The sequence below is a fragment of the Neophocaena asiaeorientalis genome, unplaced genomic scaffold (assembly GCF_003031525.2).
Source record: "Neophocaena asiaeorientalis asiaeorientalis breed wild unplaced genomic scaffold, Neophocaena_asiaeorientalis_V1.1 scaffold275, whole genome shotgun sequence".
NCBI lineage: Eukaryota > Metazoa > Chordata > Mammalia > Artiodactyla > Phocoenidae > Neophocaena > Neophocaena asiaeorientalis.
In genome coordinates this window covers 11,037,423-11,059,441 of record NW_020173679.1, presented here as the reverse complement: position 1 = coordinate 11,059,441, position 22,019 = coordinate 11,037,423, and the positions used below count along the sequence as shown (strand labels likewise).

Sequence of the window (22,019 nt, the reverse complement as noted above, 5' to 3'; positions counted from 1 at the left end):
GAGCCTGAAGTGGTTTGTGCCCCGATTACCTTAGAGGTTACTGCTTCACTTTCTTACCGCGCTGGCCCCAGTGGTAGGAAGTCAGCCACCTAGCAGACGTTTTCGTTTTAACTTGAGCACACACTTTAATTTTGTCTCTATCCCATAGGAGTATTGGGAGGGTCGTTATAGTAGCACTTACGGTATATTTTGAACTTCTTGAAAAGAGGTAATACATGAGCACAAAATATTTTTCTACTATACTATGTAATTTTTTCCCCCACTAACCTTTTGTGGTTTGTGTTTAGGGTGCATGTTGGCTTTCTAGTCTCAGAGGTCATTAGCCCGGTTTTATCGAGGCCTCTAGAGCCTCGTCTCTGACAGACCCTGTGTTCCTCTTTGTTGAGCAGCCCTGTGCTCTCAGTGGTAGCATTGGCTCTGTTGTTGTCCGTCAACATGGTAGAGTATTTTCACCCCCCTAGTTCTTCTTACTGGGTCGAAAGTAGCTCTTGTCTTACTGCTTGATTGTTCATGTTCCGGAAGACAGGTGGCAACTCGGGGTGGCCTCAGGAGAGGGAGACAGAGGTTCTTAAAAAGACTGCTGGTCTTCAGTAAATCCTACCGTCACCAGGGCAAGAGATGGGACCATTCTTTTTCCTTTCCATGAACTTCTGGGAATGCCATTCGTCCATGAATTCAACGAATATTTGCGCTTCTATTATGTGCCAGACATTAAGTACCAAAAAAGCCAGACATCCCTTCAAGGATGCCCTGGATGTAGTCTTATCTTGAATATGTTAGAAAAATATTTATCGGAGTAGAAAAACTGCTAGATTGGGTTTAGATGCTGAATGGCCTTAGGGATTAAAGGTGGAGGTTGTAGGCTTAGAAGGTATTTCTGAAAGGAATGACTCTTCTATAATTAAAAAAAAAACAAACAGTTACAGATGACATTGTGGCAGAGACTGCTAGCTGATCGCGAAACCTAGCTCCTCTTCCTGGGCAGGTAGCCAGACTGCATTTCCCAATCTCCCTTGCAATTAGGTGTGGCTTTGTGGCCATATCCTAGCCAATGGCGTGAGAGCTGAGAAGTGTGCCACTTCCAGGCCTGGCCCGTAGAACCGTCCGGCTCGGTTATCCGTGTCCTTTCCCTCTGCTGGCTGATGCAGAAGAGCCCAGTGACGTAGGAAGGCTCCTGCCATGAGATGGAAGGAGATGTGGGGCCTGAGCCGCTGCTTGGAGGAGAGCTGCCTCCTGATCTACTGTTTTGGACTTTACACGAGCAGGAAGTAAATATTTATGGTATTTGAGCCATGACACAGTTTGTTCTAAGAGTTAGCCTGCCTAACTAGGCACGATGCCTAGAATGCTAGGCAAAACTGGTGAGTTTAGTAAAGGTGCTGAGAATTTCGGACTCTGCCTTAATTTTGATTATTTATATGTCATGTTATATGTAATGATCAGTGAATTTCAAGGCTCAGTTTAAAACTATGTGACAAAACCTTTTTAATGTATCACTTTTAATTGATACAGCTGGTTTATTGCATTCAATGGGGCATCTCTCTGCCTTTGTTTTAATAGCTTTAAAGGGACTCTGTGGAGACTAAAGCATTGTCAGTCCTTATTTCAAAGAACTGTAAATACAGTTTTCATCATGCAGCTTCTCTGTCCAAAAGCCAGTAATCACTTCTCATTATATAGCATTTTGTTTCATTTATTCCATCTGAGAGCAGTATGGAAACCTAGTAACTATCTGTGTACCAGCACAAACTCCTTGGAGGCATGAAATATGTTTTATCCATTTTTGCCTCCCTTCAGAGAACCTAGGTCAGAGGGTTACACATAGCCACATTTGTTTTATATACTAAAAAATATATATATATATTATATATATATATAATATATATATATATTTTTTAGTATATAAAACAAATGTGGCTATGTGTAACCCTCTGACCTAGGTTCTCTGAAGGGAGGCAAAAATGGATAAAACATATTTCATGCCTCCAAGGAGTTTGTGCTGGTACACAGATAGTTACTAGGTTTCCATACTGCTCTCATCTCCTCACTTCAGGCTTTAATAAATCATGTATTATTTCTTCATTACATTTTTTTCTTTTTTTTTTTTTTAGTATTGTCTCCAATTAGATGTACCTTTTGAAGGCAGGGAATACTTTAAAGAGCTTCTGTGTCCTCTCTTGGGTACTTCTAGCGGACACTGGACTGTACTTAATTGAGTAACCATCCTTGTAGTGTCTTTTGCTTTTCTTGCTTGGATATTCTGGCATAGTTTTGTATTATAGTTTGTGTTAACAGACAAAAGTACTTTCTCAGTCTATTAGGAATCCATGGAATTGTGCAGTCAGGAGTGTTGGGACTGGATCTTTATTAGATCTAATTCCTGATCTTTTAGATCATCCAGTTTCTGATAGTCTAGGTGTGGCCGTGAATCATGGGGGTGTCTCAGAGGCACAGACTCAGGCACCACTCAGACCTGTGGGTCAGAACCTGCAAGAGCCTCAGATGACCCACATGTGCGTTAAAGTTGGGGATGCGCTGCTCAAGGTCAACCTGTGATTTTATTCTCGAGAAAACTGGCAAAGCCAGAGAGTTAGCAGCGTCATACAGCTGTTTGTTTCAGTGGCTCCCATCCTTGGATACACCTTGGGATCACTTGGGAACCTTTAAAAAATACTGATGCCTGGGTTCCATATCCATACATTCTGGCTGAAGTGGTCAGGATTGCAGCCTGGGCATCAGAATTTAAAAAATCTCCCTAGATGACTGAAGTGCAGCCACGCTGAGAGCCGCTCAACCTAGTTAATGAGAGAATCCGGGTTTCCTGATGCTCTAATCAAGTAGTCCCTTTGCTCCACACATGGATGTACTTTCAGAAACAGAGCTCTCCCTACCTGATTTTTCATTGTAGAGCATCACTCCGTTTTATTTCCTTCACAGCATTTATCCCACTTACCACCTGCCTCCCCCACTGGCATGTACCCCATGAGTGTGGGACCTTTGTTAGTCTTGTGTACTGCTGGGTCCCAGCTCCTAGGACGGTGTGTCTGGCACACGTGAGGTGCTCCTTTCATGTGTGTAGAACACATGGAAGGAGTTATGATAAAGATGGAGGCATCCGGCAGGAGGGAAATACAGGCTATTCAGACAGCACCAGTTGGGCTTCTCGCCTCAGTCAGCGGGAGGCTCCCGAGGGCAGAGAGGTCCGAGTCAGACTTGAGAGCCAGCCAGGGAGGGCAGCATGCAGACTGGAATCCAGAGCTGGCGTTAGAGCTTGTACTTTTCCCACTCGGCCCTTGCCTTGTGCGCAGAGAGCTCAGCTGTCTGTCCCGGCCTTGCCAGCAGGCGGTGGTGGGCCTGGCTCAGGACCCCGTGGCTCCAGATCCTCCGACCAGTGAGTGCCCCTCTCTGCACTCCGGAGCCAGTCTGGCTTCCAGGGCCAGGTCTCGGCCCGGTGAAAGGACCTAGCTCAGAGGCTGGCCCCGGGGTACTTCATACAAGGTAGCCATTGCTTGTGTGAGTTTGCTTGTTTCGCCTTATTTGCTTTGAGAACATTGTGTTTTTTAGGGTGGGATGTCATTTGATTTCACTCTCAGGTTATGTGAGTGAGTTTCTTTCCTGGTTCAATGAACTATTAAGACTTCATTTATTACGCTAGTGCTATTGAGAAATCATGGTTGGTTGTTCGTGATATTTCTGTTACATATGTTGTTTTTAGCGTTTAATTCTTTTGATTTGTTATTTGATACATTTTACCACTGATTTACCTGTCATCAAACTTTGAAGTCAGGTGTAAAAGTTCTTTTTATGAAGTCATTCACTAATGTGTTCCACTGTACATTAGTGGTTTTTAAAACTTTTGAGAAGACCATTGTGAGATGTCTTGATCAGTGGTAAACCTAAGCTATCTTGTTTTTTGGTAATAGGAAGCCAGAAAATGTTAAGTCTTGAACGTAAAACATTCTTTTTAACACCGTAAAATTTCAGGTTTCAATTTGGAAACCACATTAAGATGAGATGTTGCATTACGGTGCTGAGAAGGCTGTTGCTGGCGACTCTCAAAGATGTTGCCTGAAGTCTAGAATCCCACACTCGGTCGGGGGAGAGACTAATGTTGAATTTTCCAAAGGAACATGAATGCTGAGGTCAGTCCATGGTTCACGGGGAGAACCCTCAGGCCCGGATTGCTAACCAGTGGTTACCACTATGGATTAAATCAAGCAGAAGAAGGACAGTAAAAGTACTGGAACAAGAATTTTCCAGAAACAAGAAATAAATGATTAGGAGCTGATGGTTATCCTGGTAGCTGGGGTCGCATTGTGGAGAAAGACTTTTTCTGTGGTGAAGCACCCACTTCCTGTGGCTCCAAGGGAGAGGAAGATCAGAGACTCAGGGGAGTGAGCTTAGTCAGATTTCAGCCCTCTTCGCGGCACAAAAAATCCAGGCAGCCATCAGTGTATTGTCAGAAGATGTTAACGTTGTTAAAGATTATCCTCATTGGGGTTTCCCTGGTGGCGCAGTGGTTGAGGGTCCGCTTATGGATTAAATCAAGCAGAAGAAGGACAGTAAAAGTACTGGAACAAGAATTTTCCAGAAACAAGAAATAAATGATTAGGAGCTGATGGTTATCCTGGTAGCTGGGGTCGCATTGTGGAGAAAGACTTTTTCTGTGGTGAAGCACCCACTTCCTGTGGCTCCAAGGGAGAGGAAGATCAGAGACTCAGGGGAGTGAGCTTAGTCAGATTTCAGCCCTCTTCGCGGCACAAAAAATCCAGGCAGCCATCAGTGTATTGTCAGAAAATGTTAACGTTGTTAAAGATTATCCTCATTGGGGTTTCCCTGGTGGCGCAGTGGTTGAGGGTCCGCCTGCCGATGCAGGGGACGCGGGTTCGTGCCCCGGTCCGGGAGGACCCCACATGCCGCGGAGCGGCTGGGCCCGTGAGCCATGGCCGCTGAGCCTGCGCGTCCCGAGCCTGTGCTCCGCAACGGGAGAGGCCGCAACAGTGAGAGGCCCGCGTACCGCAAAAAAACAAAAAAAGATTATCCTCATTAACCGTAGTAACAATGGCATTTTATATTGAGTGGTACTCCTGAATCTAAAGGCCTTATGTGTGCATTATCCCATCCAGTTCTCTGTACTTTTTTGGATGAGATAATACAGAGAGGTTAAATTACTTTCCCAAGGACAGCTAGTAAGTGAGAGAACTGAGTTTTTTATATTTTAAACATGAAATGTTGAGGGTGATTGTTGAACTGTCTTTGGTTTTCTAGGTATATAAATCTGTGGTTTATAGTGCTGGAGGAATAATCTAAAATTTTATTTAATATTGCAACTGAACAAAAAGGGACCCAGACTAATTGGCTGGCAAGACTCAGAGAAATTCCCCCCCCCCCTTTTTAAAAGTTACTGTGGTATAGGTTTTTTTTTTTTTTAATATCTTTATTGGAGTATAACTGCTTTACAATGTTGTGTTAGTTTCTGCTGTACAACATGGTGTAGGTTTTTATATGAAAGCTTTAATTTTATCTACATGAAGCAGCCTGAGAGCAGAGACCTGGTCTTCCAACGTCTCCCTGACTCACTCCGCCCGCCATGCTGTTAGTTGGCACTCACAGGTCCATTTGAATCAGTCAGGTATGGGCCTTGCTGTTGGGAAGCGGTAATGATGTCGTTGAATGTTGACTGAGCTGCAGAATGAAATGGCATTGGTTCTTCTTAGTAACAATTTACTGTACGTACAGCACATATGCTCCCTGTTAAAAAAAAAGCTGCACGGGTACTAGAGGTTCAGCAGCATATATCTTTTTTTCACACACGTGTACTTTACATTTTGAAACACTCTTAGTCTACAGAAACATCGCAGGTGTAGTGCAGAGAACTTCTTTCCCCATGTGAGAGAGTGAGTTGCCGGTATGTTTCATCGCCCTTGACTGTCAGTACTTTATTATGTGTTTCCTACAAACAAGAACATTCTCCTCCATCACCACAACGCAGGAATCAAAATCAGGAAATGAACACACAGACCTCTCTACCGTCGAATCCTCCGAGCCATTCTGGTGGTGCCAGTTGACCCAGTGCTGACCTTGTAGAGAAAGGCCCCGCGGGGACCCTGGGTGGCGCTTGATTGTCTCCTCAGCCTCCTTTGATCCAGAACAGTTCTCAGTCCTTTCTGACTTTCCTGACCTTGAAATTTGTGAAGACTACAGGCCATTTTGTGGAATGTTCCTCAATTTGGATTTGTCCGATGTTTCCTCATGCTTAGATTCAGGTTTTGCATCTTTGGCAGGAATATCACAGAAGAGCCAGTATTTATCTTTTTCAAAGATTAGTTTTACATTTTATTTTCTGTTTCCTTAGAGCGTTTCCCAAAGTGTTTTCTGCGGAACTAGCACCTACTGTGTTCTCAACACCGTGCCACCTATAGAAGGTAGGATTCGAAAGCTTTTGACTTACAGGAAGGGGTGGGCTTGGCAGTGAGAGTAATTCCATCACTGTAGTGCAGGAAAGCCTGTGATGAGGAGGCCTGGGTTCTGCCTTTAACTTGCTGTGTGATCTTAGATGAGTTACTTAATCCATCTGGGGGTAGCAAAATAATACTCCCCTCGTAAAGTTTCTGTGAGGATTACAAAGGCAAAGGGTTTAATCACATGGAAAACTCAGAGCACTCTGCAAATGTTAGATACACTAATACAACAGTTCTGTAATTCTAGTGTCAAATTCTGGGTGACTTAGAGTAGGAGCCTTGTGGTATTGCCGGAAAAGCCAGAGGTCATGTCTGAATCCCATTTGAGCCACTTACTAGCTGTAGATCTTGGGCAAATTAATCTGAACCTCAGGTTCTTCATCTGTAAAATGGGGGTGATTATGCCCAGACGGGTTATTGTGACGATTAAATGAAGGAGGACAATGTAAAATCCTTTCTGGATGCCTGATATAGAGTCCCACAAATGTCTGCTCCCTCATAAATAGTAGAAAATAAATGTACTTGATCACATGTAGCTCAGATTGAAGTTGAATGGGACGAAGCAGGAGAGGATGCCCCAAACCCAAATTGACGGCAATTGATCGCAAGGCTTCTGGGCCTCGCCGCTTTATCTGCCCCCACCTACATGTTTTTAGATTGAAAATATAAAATTCAGGTACATAGTGAGAAGTTTATTAAACCTGAGTTTGAGTTGACCTAGACCTGGGTCAGAGGTTTGGTAATATGATTGACAGGGAGAGGGTATCTGGCCACCTAAAAATAGAAAGGGTAAGATTTGATGATCACACGCACTCTAAGAAGAGGAAAGGGGTTGTGAAATAGCAAAACTAGTTACACTTTTCTATTAAAAAAACTTATTATTTTTTTTAACCTTTAAAAAATCTTTTGGATAATTACAACTGAGTTTAATTAATTTTGGAGAATTTCTTTCGAGAAGAAGAAGAGGAAATCATACCAAGGCTTGGCACATCGTTGGTGCTTAATTAATATTTATTTTGGATGGATAGCGATTTGAAGGTCTTAGATTAGTAATGGCAGTATTTGCTGCTGTGAGCACTGTGCTGACTTGAATTTAACAATATGTGCTTATGTTTCCCTGAATCAGTTCCTATCCTACTAATTAAATCTAAGCACATAATAATTAGAGCTAAACAGAAAATTGTAGCGCTTCCTTTTAATTTTACCACTCCAAGTTGTGGATCAGATATATTCCCAGTAAGATTGAGCAAATTGGTACACTGTTAGACAAACTTATTTTGAACAGTTTGTTCTAGAGGTTGAGAGGTTAATCATAATCAACTTGATTGAATAACAGTGTTTGTAATTATTCACAAAACCAAAATTATTGAATTTTTATTAATTATGAATCAAAATAAAATGGATACATCATTTCCCGGTTAGACTTAATACAGTTACGATTTACCTGGTAGAAGTCAACAGTGTGCTCCAAGGGAAAGGTCAAATACATTTCTTTGGATTTAAATGAAGGATTTGGTAATGTGGAAGCTCAGATGTAGAAATAAAACATGAAAATAAGAATTCTGCTTTTTGCCTGATTAACTAAGTGAATGAGCATTCTCGTACATTGTAGAAAGTTTTAGTTGAGTTACACGATGCCTCTAAAGTTATTATTTGGAAAATATTTGAAGGTTGACTGGAAAAGGTGGTTCATTCTCTGGAATTAATAGCTGTCAGCCAAACAAATCATCCGTCAATTTCAAGAGCTTCACAAGTTCTTTTTATTGTGAAGTAGGTTAGAAAATTATTTTGTGAAGTCATGTATCAGACACGCATATTTTGCTAGATAATGATAGTGAAGTGTTTTACTGTATTTGGTTGACGCTTCCATTTTGCAGTGTCAGAGTTTAACTCTGGATTTAAATACCGAGATGCAGTTGAAACCACTGTATAACTTACTTTTAACATTAACTCAAGATACTGTTGGAATCCTTGTACTGAGACAAGGATTTAAAAACTGGTACATGTGTTATCTAATTATGGTATCAATTATAGTTACTCCAAAAACATTAAAAAACAACATTTAATTAAACAACACAATTTTGTACAGTATAGCCATGTGAGCAGTTCTTTTCTAATGTGAAAGCAAAGTTACTCTTTATTCCATTTTAACTAGAAAAACTGAAATTTGAAAAGACGAGTTTTAACAGTTTGGCTGTTTGAATTCCTGATATTCTTTTCCCAGTGTGAAAACTGCCCTCTTCATAATGCACAGTGGGAAAATTTACCCATTGTTATGTTTCTTAAAAACATCCAATTTATATACAGCATGAACCTAAAATTCTGGAAATAGCACAGTTTAAAAACTGATTAAGGGGAACCCGTTGGCCTGTCATACTTCTATTCCTTTTGAACCCATGGCCGCACATCCCCATATAGTGCTAAATTTAGGAACTTGATTGAGACAGTGCTCACACAGCTATTCTCCTTTTCCTCTTTAAAAGCCTTTGGGCCGATTCACTGCTGCCTGATTTGGTATCAGAGTGGAAGACAGAAGGAAGCCTTTTCTCTAGCAGTTAGTTGTGCTGTTGAGAAGAGTGCTCGCTCGCTCGCTCCGTGTCTCCCTCCCTCTCTCTCTCTCTCTCTCTCTCCCTCTCCCTCTCTCTCTCCCTTTCTCTCTCTCTCTTCCTCTCTCTCCCCAACCCCACACACACCCACACATACACCCACACACTCACTCATATGCTTCCTATGCCGCAGGACAGCTGGGTTCTTCAAGGAGGCTAAAAGGACAGATGATTAACATCAGGTTGTGACCACAAACAGAAATAGAAGCGGGGGTTTCATATTCCATTCATTGTCAAAATTATACGTAAATAGTTTTTTCAGAGCTATGACTACTCATATACTATTCAAAGTAAGCCAATTGATTGAGCATCTAGCATAGTACTGTTTTCATAGAAGGTACCCTGTAATTGGTAAATATCGGAATTGAGTATAGATTTTAGAATTTTTTCACTTCTGCTTTGAAGATTCTACACATCAGGGGAGATTTTTAAAGAGCAGAATAAAACCACTTTAGGGAAAGAGAGAAGGGAGGTAAAGGCTCTTGTGATTTGGTATTGTGCCTTTTAAAGTTTTATGGCCATGGTACCTCCCTTGGGAGGATGAAGTGCAGGGAGCATGCATAAGCACATAAAATTACAAAGGTTTTATAGTGTGTAATTAATACTTTCTATGAACTTTCTATGAACTTGCTTTTACTTAAACCCTTTTTGTGTTTTGGTTTTGTAGCAAGGTTTTTTAAAAGTTTAATTTTATTTTGCTATTAAATTAAAATTTTGCAGTCAATTTTTAAGTTTTTCAAGTTTTTATACTGCTTATAGAAATAGAGGATAGGCATTATAATTCAATTGGTTGTGTAGTTCATGGACCAAAAAAGATTTAATATGCTAAAACTCTCAAGTTCTTCCCTATGGGAAGATGTAGTAAATTTCTTAGATGTTATTTCTGTACCCAGTATTTCCCTGTTAAGATCTTTTCCTTGAGAAGAAATGTGTTAATCAGATGAAAAGTGTTTGGAGAAGATTTTATTATGATTGTAGAAGTGTTTTTTATTCTTTTATGTTTTTTGCATGTTCAAAAAATAGTCTATGCTAAACAAAATTGTAGTAAATGACTGGAAAAATATACTGCTGTATTTCACTTTCAGCATTCTTAACTAATACCTGTATGCCCATATAAGGTTGTTTAATTGTAAGGCATTTAAAATTACTGAATGTGACAGTAAATTCTCTAGGGATCTATGCCTGGAGGAGAATTAGAGATTATCTCATTCTCCTTGATTTGGGAAAGCTGAAAATATTAAGTAACTTACCCAAGGTCACACAATTAGAAAGTAGCAGAACTGGGCCAGAATCCTGGGCTCTTGACTTCGAGTCCTTTCTTACCTTACTGATATCAGAGTAAGTCATTTCACCTGTGACTTTCTGGAGCGAATTCAGTCTTCAGTATTTTAATATATTGCTCCTTGGCACCCAGTTATGCATTGTACCTTTTGGATGTTGGGGCTTCCATTTGGCATTAAAAAAAAATTGGAGTGGGTAATTTGAAACTCTGACCTAAATGTGTCAAACCTGGCAAGAAATTAGGAGCCAGGCAAAGGGACTTTGTTACAGGAATGAAACAGGAAATGATATGTAAATAAATAAGTGAATGAAAAAAGGAAATGACCTCTTTTAGAAAGTATCAGGGAGACTGATTATCAGATAGACATATCATCTAGTCTGAAAGTAAGGAGCTTTTCCCTCACTGATTTAGAAGAGTTACGTTTTGATGAAATACATTACTCGTATAGATATATATGTAAATCAAATTAATTTAAAGTGTATGTTTTTAGATTTAGGCTGGAAAGGCCAGCCTCTGTATTACCTAGGTAGCTAACTGGAGGTTTAAATTCCTTATATGTATAAGATTTGTAATTTTCTTTGGAAAGGATAAGTCTCATTTGTATTCTAGGGGATGAAGTAGTATTAATTTATCAATAAAGTAAGCAGTCATATTTTATTATAATTCCTCTTTTCTAAAAACCTTAAAAACATTTTCAGCTGTTAATAGAAGATTTCTAGGTGTTGTGAGTTTAAATCATTTTATAGTTTTGATGTACTTCATGGAAACCTGGTGAAAGACCCTTTAAAAGCAATGTTCTGTTTCTGGGCAGCTGCTGGGGTATTCCCTGTTCATTTGCTCTGCATGGAGCAAAAAGCTCAATCTTACTTTAGAGCCTCTTGACCAGATTCCTGCTGCCATCTATCTGATAAGTGTGTAAATGAGTTTTGTTAACTAAGAGGAATAATGCTCTTGGTCTCCCAGTGACTAAAACTCAGCTGCTGTTTCTGACCTTGCCAGTGTACTTAACAGGAGATTTTCTCTATGATCTTCTCTGAATTTATTGTTTTCTTCTTTATAGATGATCATGGGAACAGCAATAGTAGTCATGTAAAAATCTTTTTACCGAAAAAGCTGCTTGAATGTCTGCCGAAATGTTCAAGTTTACCCAAAGAGAGGCACCGTTGGAACACTAATGAGGTAGATAAATTTCTATTTTTAGGGGTACAATTTTTTTTAAGGGCAAACTCGCTAGGTCATTTTGCATAGTATTACTTTATATTAGCTTTAAATTCAAAATATTGAACTAGGAAATTGTAAATGAGAAGAATACTTAATTTGGATTTGACAGAAACCAACATGTTTTTTGACCTATCTCTGATCTGCTTGGCTTGTGTTGAAAACTATCAAATGTGCACGCTGACTTACTAAGGTAGCATGAGTTTCTTCTGTCTCTGGGTTTTCTTGCATTTTGGTGTGTTGCATTTGGTGGTTGACTGTTTGCATCTCAGTTAAACCTTAGTTCTTACGTTGTCATGAATTGATAAGGGTACAGCTCCAGTATTCTACAGAATGTGCCGTGTCTTGACAATGTGAAGTTTCTGTAGAATTTGGAAGGGCAGGGTTCTTATAAGCAAAATAGCTCTTGTCCTCTCCGATGAAGAAAGTTTGCATGGAGAATTAACTGGTTTACCTTAACGATAGGAATTTGTATTAAGAATGAAGGCTGTATAGTAGGTTGTTGATCTGACATTCAGTTAGAAGGAAGATTGATGAAGTAGAGTGAATCAGAGTTTATTTTGTTGGATGATGTTTCCTTTTTCGGTAAATCTTAATCTGGAAGTCTTAATGTTAGGGGTGGATTGCTTTGTCATCTTTTTTATTTTGAAATCTGACTATTTCAATTTAGGGTCATACCCATTTAGTGTGGTGATGAGAATTGGGTCTGTGTCCATCATGCTGGGAATTCTGTTCCTTTAATTCAAATGGCTGGGGTTATTGGTTTTGCAAAGTTGGTCTCAATCAATTCGTGTTGCTGGTTCAACATTTATCAGTACTTCCAAGTTAAATTATAAATATAACACCCTGCCCTGTATTGGGCACTCAGTTTTATTAAGATACAAGAAGAAAATAGTGCTGCCTATTTACCCTTATTTTTAAAAAATTGTTTTCTCAAATTCTTGACTTACAATGCTTTTGTTTTGAGTTATGAGGTTATGTGAAAGTCTCTTCACTTATCCTAGTTTACAGAGTTAAATAACCTCATAGTTTTGTTACCTTGTCTCAACTGATTTTAAACTTCTTTTAAGGTATGCATATTTTGATTATTTGAATAAATTATATTTCCCCCCTCAGACAGAATACTTTTGTTTTGACAAACAGCTAGTTTGGAGGCCTGTTGTTTTAATCAGTCATCTATTAACTGTTTCAAACATTTTAGACATGAAAACAAAGTAAAGGTGCTGAAAATTAGTCCTAATCGTAGATCATTACTCTGTCAGCAAAATAGTACGATTTGGGAGCCATTCAGTAAGTCAAAACTAGGTCATGAAATATTAAAGAACTCAGTAAGTTTCTTAGTAATGCCTGAAACAGGATTTGATACTATGTTATTATACATTAGTTCCAGTTTTTTTATAAATGTAACAAAACATAATTTTTTCAGTATTATCTTTTTATATAATTGGCAATATTTTAATTATGACTTGAAATTATATTTGAAACCAGCAATTGCTTAGTGAGTTAAAGTTAGTGGTCTTAAGAGTCTTACAAAGCTGTAGGTAACAGTGTCAGAAATTTAGTTCGTAGATTATTTAGATGAGTGGCTTCAAAACTTTTTTGGAACTTTTGAGCACAGCCCTTCAACTTTCACACATTTGTTTACCTCTGAATTATTTACGTGTTCCACCTTACTAATATTTTAGATACATTATGAAACACCCAATAAGGAATTTTTATAGAGGACAAAATTAAGAGGCAGATAAGAAGTCATTCTTCTAGGACCCAGTACACCTAGCCCCTCGGAGACCACTGGTTTAGGTCCCAGTGTGGCTTAAGTTCAAGTCCTAAGAGGGGAGACTGCATCCCCTTCCGACCGGTGGTGCAGTGTGAGACTGGGGTCTGAGAAATGTGGGGTGTTTGCACGAGCTGTCACTGCTGCTGAAATGTGGGTAGAAGAGCGTGTGCTCCTGTGGAAGGTGGGGGCGTGGCAGGGGGGCTCGGCTGGCAGGGGCCAAGGCACACGCCCTCTTCCCTTGCCATCGGTTGTGCTTTTGGTGATCTCCCTGCTGAAAACCGACAAAAACTCCTACGACAGAACTGAATTCAAAGGCTGGCCCATATTTCTGTGTGGAGGACTTTGGCTTTTTTTTCTTGTTGATTTTTGGCTTTAGGAAAAAAACGGGAATCTTGGAGTGACAGCAGGAGTTTTTAATTCTGTAGGGTGTTACGTGGTGATGGTGACTTTTTTACTGTCTCGGGTAATAGGAACAAAACAATTAGTACTCCTGTGAAAGTACTTGTTTCTCTGACCTGGCTGGGTTTGGCATTTTCCCGTGTCTTTCAGCCTGCCATCCTTAATGTCGCCACTGAGACCTGAAGGGGCTGTGTCGCAGTGGGGCTTTGTGGCCCCAGGTAAGGCGGAGTCAGTCACGTTCAGGCAGCATTGCCCGTGGAATCTTCAGTCGTTTAGGGAGTAGAGTGTAGCCACCCCGCTTTGCGAAGGGCCCGCCCTCCCCCTGGGGTTGGGGTAGCTTGCCGTGTTCTGGCGGAGGACCCCGTGAAGGAGTAGGCTGCTGCTTAGGGGCTGTGTTGTACAGAAACTACATTCCTGTTGATCCCACTTCCTGGGACCAGGCACTCGCACTGGGAGGGGCACGTGGCACCAGCGCATTTGCGAGCACAGCCGATGTGGGTGTTTTCCATCTCACTCTCTGCACAGCATCTGTTCGCCAAGTAGACTGGCGACCGGGGTTGCCTGTATGAGATGTCAACTGTCATCTTTCTCTGTCACCCGTGTTTCTCTCTCTCTCTCTCTGATGGGTGTATACAGTTGAGTTCCTGGGTATAATTTGACTCCTCTGTACTTTTGAGACAGTCCTTTCCTCAGACCTGTGTTGTAACATCTGCGGTTACTTGAGAAAACCCACCGTGTATACCGTGCGTGTGCATCCACTGAGAGAGGGAGGGCGAGCTGGTGCCCTTTCACACGTCGCCGCGTATCAGCACCCGCTCCCTGCTGGTGACTGGGTGCTGTGTATCGTTAGTTCTGAGCCTTCTAATGATATTGCAAGGTGTGTAATGTTTCCTTTTACAGACGAGGGAGTGTGGGTAGAAAGTGGTGAAATAATTCGGTCAAGGTAGCACACTTGACAGGGCCTGTCTCTCTCTGTCTGAGCTTCATTTCTTCTACGTTGCTGATTAATTCTTGGGAACATTCATTCTACTGTGTGTCGTAGAATTAAAGACGCATAACCCTTAACCACATTAGCATACCTGGCAGATCCATTCTGGAATTTAGTTTCGGATTAAAAAGAGTTAATATAAGATTAGTACTGTGGGTTCACATGCAAATTTGGTAAAGCTGAAAGTCACTGAAGAGGAAGACTCTTAGAAGATAAGACCGATTTTAGGGCCTACTTAAGCACTTTAAACCTTTTCTAACTCACTGGAGTAAGTAAGATCTCCTGCCCTTCTTGAATGTTATTTGCAATTGCAAAATAACTGTTGTATCTAAAAACAAATCAATTTTAGATTATGCTTTCTCAGCCATAAACACTCTTTTCCCAGGTTCTGAAAACAATATGGAGACGGTGATGATGGTCATGATGGCAGCTAACATTTATTGACCATCTACTGTTATGCTAGGCACTGTTGAGTTCTTTCTGTGAATAATCACATTTACTCCTTGAACTAATACTATGAGGTAGGTTTTGTGATTATTCTTACAATATAGATGAGGAAACTTGAGCCACAGAGATGTTAAAGTACCTGAAAGCGGTGGCCTTGGAAGTCCAAGCCTATAGCCTGATTTCGGAGTCCATACTTTTCTACAGTTCTGTCCCGAAGAACGATTTCAAATAAGACTTTCCCAAGATCTCGTGCTGTTTAGTGACTTCTAATCCTTTTGTTTTTATTCATTTGCTTCTTTTTTCACTTTGCATTTTCCAGTATTATACATAAACTTAATGTATTTTTTTCTGAGGATTAAAAAAAAAAGTAGCAAACACTCATTTCTTAGGGAAGGAGTTTTGATTCTTAATAATGAATATTCACATGTGGGCTCTGGATGAGGAAGAAAATATATTAGAAAATAGAAATTTTGTACCTGTGCACAACTGGAGGGTTGATAGGCTTGATTTTTATATCCTGGGCAGGAGAGAAAGAATGTATTAAACACAGAGGACATTTGTTAAAGAACCAACTCTTATTTCATAATCAGTTTGGTATTCACATCTTCATTAGGTGAGCTATTAAAATTTTCTGCATTTTAAGTTAATATTTTTAGAGCCCAGAGCCAGAAATAATTATGCTAATGCAGCTTTCTGATTACACAAATGACTACTTCATAATTACACATATTAGTGCTCCATATATGTTGTCCAGACTGAAATTCCTTTTGTTTAGTCATTAATTAGCTGTTTGACTTAAAATGTAACTACTGCATTCCCCACTTGCTGGATCTGGATTTCAAATGGCATTCTTCCAAAGCCAAACTAATGCAGCACCATGAACCTTTTATAATGACAATGTCCTCCTTACCTATGTTCAGATCATTTTTGTGTGCTGCTATTTTTGAACTATTAATGCTCTTTCGTTTGTTTTTCCTCTAATACAAAGTTTCTCCAGAGTAAGCAAACAAAAAAGAATTCTAGTTTGTATTGATCTTAAAGAAAGTTGCAGCACAGGTTTGTAGTTAGTGATAGCTTCAGAGATTTTCATGTTAAATGCATTTTTTTAATGGTAAAAATGTCTATCGAGGGAGCAGTACACATATAGACCGATGCATTCTCAGCCATACCAGAGAAGCTGAAGAAGAAAAACTCCTTGAGTATAATGCTTTTCAAAGGGAGAGAAGTACCCTTTTAAGTCCTGAATACTTTTTTCCCTCAACTTTTTATATTCAAGTAAGAAAAATGGACTTTATGACTTTGAAAATTGTTAAATTATATTTCATTTTGGTTATTTTGTTTTAACAACAAGAAGCCACCTTTAAAAAAGTTTTAAAATCATTTTTTTGTATAGGCATATATTCTTGAGTATTTTTGTATTTTTAATTTTTGTCTGTATAACTTATAAAGTCATAGATTTAGGGCTGTACTTTTTTCATTGATTGGTTTTATTAGTGTATTTACATATTATCTTTTTGAAACATAGACCCATATTTTGGGGGGATCATTTAAGACTCTTTAAATTTCCAAGATGTGAGCTAAACTGAAAAGTATTTTTATACTCTGATCATAAAGGTGAGTGAGATAATTTGGCAGTGTTAAGGGTTTTTTAAAATTTAATTTATTTACTTTTGGCTGCATTGGGTCTTCGTTGCTGTGCGTGGGCTTTCTCTAGTTGGGGTGAGCGGGGGCTACTCTTCGTTGCGGTGCGTGGGCTTCTCATTGCAGTGGCTTCTCTTGTTGCGTGCAGAGCACAGGCTCTAGGTGCACGGGCTTCAGTAGTTATGGCATGCAGGCTCAGTAGTTGTGGCTCGCGGGCTCTAGAGCACAGGCTCAGTAGTTGTGGCACGTGGGCTTAGTTGCTCCGCGGCATGTAGGGATCTTCCCGGACCAGGGCTCGAACCCATATCCCCTGCATTGGCAGGTGGATTCTTAACCACTGTGCCACCAAGGAAGCTCCAGTGTTAAGGGTTTGACTGGTCCCAGGTCATTCTCTGAGGCCAGGCAGGGCTTTTCTGGTTAAATCACAAAAAGGAAAATGCACACATGACCCACAATACACAGAGCCAGGTTTTTTTTTTTTTTTTTGCGGTACGCGGGCCTCTCACTGTTGTGGCCTCTCCCATTGCGGAGCACAGACTCCGGACGCGCAGGCTCAACGGCCATGGCTCACGGGACCAGCCGCTCTGCGGCATGTGGGATCTTCCCGGACCGGGGCACGAACCCGTGTCCCCTGCATCGGCAGGCAGACTCTCAACCACTGCGCCACCAGGGAAGCCCAGAGCCAGGTTTTAAGAGTGAAAGTGTTTGATTTTTATATATGGTACCAAATTTGTAATTAAATGTTAATTTTGTAGCAGTTGGATTAACCGTAATTCCTCTGTTTAACTTAGTGTGAAGTGAGGTAAATGGATACTGAGATCCAAATGAGCACAGGCCTGTTTGTCAGACAGCCTGCGTCACCTTGGCGTTGGTGGTAGCAAAGGTAGCAGCAGAGGGTGCATTGGAAAGCTGGAGGCAGCACGTCCTTCCATGTCAGTGAGGGGAGACAGGAGAAGAGAGATCAATACGGATGGGGTTTGGCTCTGAGGAGCAGTAAAAGAAGCAGATCTTATTACCTGCAGAGAGTGGGGTGGTGTTTATAAAATTTGAATAAGGTGTTAAAGAAATCCTTATTTAAAGGAAGAACATTTCTGTAGACCCAGCACAGTTTGACCTAAACTATTTTTATTATATTACTTCAAAATGTAGCACATAGAAGAATATTTGGCCCATACTCAGTGTTCAGTAAATATTTGCTGGATGAATGAAATATGGAAAAACACAAAAAACTCAGGATAAATTTCTTAATTCTTAGAATTCTTCTGTGAATATAAAACTCAAATAGATATATACATTACATAAAAGAAACCACAAAACTAATAAAATTTATATTAAGAACATTAGTTCAATGCAATGGATGATGTTTTGCCCAAACTAAATTGGCTCTTGCAACATGAATATAACCCTGACTGTTCTTAGGCAGGTTCTTTTGAATTTGGCATGTGGCACTACTGTGTGCCCTGCAGTTATCCCGCCCCTCCCCCACTGAACTAGTCATAAACAGCTTTTTGCTCAGCAAGCCTTTCTCCAAGTCTGTCATTAGGCCTTGGTGCAAATATATCATTTAGTCTTAAGTTCACTTCTGGTTTTTCTCATCAGTTCAAGAACAACTTAAATGACACTACTGGATACCCCTGCCACTGTAATTGCAAACCATAGACTTGAGCAATGAATTCGCGTGTTAGAATATATTTGTTATAGGTTTTACTTTTTCAGATTGTGAATTAAGATGTGAAATGAAAACTTTCTTAGTGAACCCAAGGATCACTGATGTCTTGGAAAGGATACAGAGTTGGCAGGTTAGAAACAGGTATAGTCTTGGCTCTGCCCCTAGTCAGCTGAGTGTTAGGTATGATACCTGCTAAGCCTCTTTTGTGTCTTTGGTGGTCGTGTGAGTTTATGCTTTGAGACCTTTAAAGATTTGTCTTAAGCCCAGCTCTCCAGTTTTGGAAGCTAGATCACTGTTGCTTCCAGAGTTGTTTGAGAGTGCCAGCTCGGGAGTTTACTTTTTTTTTTTTTTTCACATCTTTATTGGGATTGCTTTACAATGGTGTGTTAGTTTTTGCTTTATAACAAAGTGAATCATTTATATAAGGATCTTGCTGTGATTTATGTCACAGAGTGTTCTGCCTCTGTTTTCCTCTAAGAGTTTGATAGTTTCTGGCCTTAAAAAAAAACAACTCTTAATCATCCTTTCATTTATTTTTATGTTTAAGGTGTACAATTCAGTGGTCTGTAGTATGTACACAAAGTGGTGCGCCCATCACCACCATCTAATTCCACAACATTTTCATCACCCTCTGGGGGTTTTCTTTCCCTCTGGCCTTGGTGGAGTCGGCACCTTCAAGGGGCAGGCAGCTTCTCTTCAGGGGGCTGCCTGTTCTTCTTTGGTATCTTCTCCAAGTTTTCATACCCGTCTAGCACTGGAGTTGACAACTGAAGAGTTTGTGCTTTTACCCAGGTCTTAATGTATAGCGCTGTCTCCTGACATTGTTTTTTAAAATGATAAAGTGCAAATGAGGATGCATTTTGGACCCACATTTTTTAAGTTGGATGGTAGGGGCTTGTAGAGTTTTCAGTTGCATTAAAACTCTGTATATTCTGTGGAGTCTTTATCGATGGGTTGTGTGGGGATAAAAGAGCCCACTGCTTTCAGTAATGTTGGGAGATTTTGGTGGTGGTGACTCCCATGAGGAGAAGCTGAGCCCCACTGAAACGTCAGCTGAGACAGAAGAGGGAAGAACACCTGGAAAGGCTGGCATTCTTAAAAAAAATTTTTTTTAAAAAATTTATTTAATTTTGGCTGTGTTGGGTCCTCGTTGCTGTGCGCGGGCTTTCTCTAGTTGCCACGAGCGGGGTTTACTCTTTGTCGCGGTGCATGGGCTTCTCATTGCAGTGGCTTCTCTTGTTGAGGAGCACGGCTCTAGGAGTGCGGGCTTCAGTAGTTGTGGCTCGTGGGCTCTAGAGCGCGGGCTCAGTATTTGTGGTGCATGGGCTTAGTTGCTCCGTGGCATGTGGGATCTTCCCGGACCAGGGCTCGAATGTGTGTCCGCTACATTGGTAGGCGGGTTCTTAACCACTGCGCCAGCAGGGAAGCCCAGCATTCTTTAGCTTAGTGATTTTCTTGCCGAGCTGGCGTCAGAATTACCTGGAGGGCTTGTTAGAACCCGGATTGCTGGGCTCCACCCCAGCGTTTCTGCCGTAGTAGGTCTGGGGTGGGGCCTGAGAATGGGCGTGTCTAACGTGTTCCAGGTGAAACTCATCAAGATGAGGAATCCCGACATGTATTCTGAGCAACTTCACTTGGCTTTAGTCTCAGCTTTGCTACCCCTCAACCACTCAGGTATATTTCAGTGTGCGTTGGCTATATGGGATGTAGTTATGCTTTCTAGAGTCTTTTTCTCATGTCTCATGTGCCTAGAAGTCAGGAAATGCAGTTATTTTTGGGGTATTTACCTAAAGTTAATATAGGGAGCCCTTTTTAAAGTATGGGTGGCAGTGGTAGGGGTATGTGGAGGCATATTCCAATTTTTGTGACTTTTTTTTTTTAAGAGGGAGCATGAAGGATAATCTCCACCCCATCCCCTCCTTCTATCTCCATTTGGCCCAGATAGCTGAAAACAGCCGAATCCTAAAGCTGACAGCATCTACCTACTTACCTACCTACTTGTCTACCACCTTCCAGTCTTTTTAATACTACCTACCAAATGTTTCTAATGATAAATTATGTTGTCTTGGTGATTATGAAATCCTGTTGGAGATTTTAAAAGAAGTTCCTAAAAAAATAACCTGTTTTCTAGTTTTAATGCTTTTTAGAAGACTGGGGGAAAAAAGAAAAAGTGCAAAAAGAATTCCTTTCTAGATGGATGAGAAACCACAGATGGGCTGGGGTGAATGTGATGAAAGATAAGTATGTGTTTGGGAGAGTGTTTTCTCTGTTAGGGAGAATTTTATGGGCAGGATGTGTGGATTTCATGGAGCTTTCTCATATGCTTCAGCGGTTGTGTGTTCTCTGGTCTGGTGAAGAGTGTAGAGTTGAAATAAATGTAACATTTAAAGAACCTGCTGTTTACATTTGGGGAGAAATGTGGAAAGTGGGAGAAGCTCCAGCTCTGGGGAATTGAACAGGGTTTAGTGGGTGTGTGTGCGTGTCCAGGTCGGGCAGCTGCGGTAGAACCAAGGTGGAATTCTGAGGCAAGCTTCATTTAGCGCTGAATTCACTTTACTGGGATTCCAAAGGAGTTGATGGAAAAAAGGGAGAGGTTCCTGTGTCCACGAAACCAGGAAGCTGAAAAGTAGCTTGACCTGGGCTGGAAACTAGAGCCGCCTGAGCCTGAAGTTCAAGTGAGCAGGTGCCTGAGGGGCTGGGCTCCAGGTATAGTCACAGACGAAACCCTTGAACCCAGGCCACGCCTTCTATTTTTTGCTGTTTTTTATTATTAAGATTTAAGTTTTAGAGTGGTTTAAGGTTCACAGCAAAATTGAGGGGAGGGTACAGAGAGTTCCCATACGCCCCCTGCCCCCTCATTTGTGCACTCTCTCCCACTGTCAACATCCCCCACTGGAGTGGTACCTTTCTGCAGTCAGTGAACTTACGTCATCGACATGTCATCATCATCCAGAGTCCATAGTTTACATTACGGTTTACTCTTGGTGTTGCACATTCTGTGGGTTTGGACAAATGTATAATGACGTGCATCCATCAGTGTAGTTTCATACAATGATTAGATTAGTTTCACACAATGATTTGATTAGTTTTACTGCCCTAACAATCCTCTGTGCTCTGCCAGTTTATCCCCCCAGCCCCTGGCAACTGCTGATCTCTTTATTGTCTCCACGGTTTTGTCTTGTCCAGAATGTCAGAGAGTTGGAATCATACAGCACGTAACCTTTTCAGATTGGTTTCTTGCACTTAGTAATATGCACTTAAGGTCCCTCCATGTCCTTTTATGGCTTGGTAGCTCATTTCTTTTTAGCGCTAAATAATACTCCATTGTCTGGGTGAACTGCAGTTTATTTATCCATTCACCTGCTGAAGGACATCTTGGTTGCTTCCAGGTTTTGGCAATTATGAATAAAGCTGATATAAACATTCATGTTCAGGATTTTGCATAGACATAAGTTTCCATCTCCTTTGGGTAAATATCAAAGAGTGCAACTGCTGGATTGTATGGTAAGACTATGTTTAGTTTAGTAAGAG

The 22,019-nt window shown here is 40.7% G+C and overlaps 1 protein-coding gene across 1 annotated transcript in view; it reads left to right on the top strand.

Annotated features, from left to right (window-relative positions):
- The first annotated feature begins 1,172 nt into the window (after positions 1 to 1,172).
- The window catches only part of CAMTA1 (calmodulin binding transcription activator 1), an 841,285-nt gene continuing 820,438 nt past the window's right edge, over positions 1,173 to 22,019 (top strand). The window contains exons 1-3 of the mRNA XM_024749943.1: positions 1,173 to 1,268; positions 6,356 to 6,425; positions 11,410 to 11,528. Of these exons, the coding sequence (XP_024605711.1) occupies positions 1,185 to 1,268; positions 6,356 to 6,425; positions 11,410 to 11,528 (273 nt within the window). The 5' untranslated portion in view covers positions 1,173 to 1,184. The remainder of the gene's footprint in view (positions 1,269 to 6,355; positions 6,426 to 11,409; positions 11,529 to 22,019) is intronic.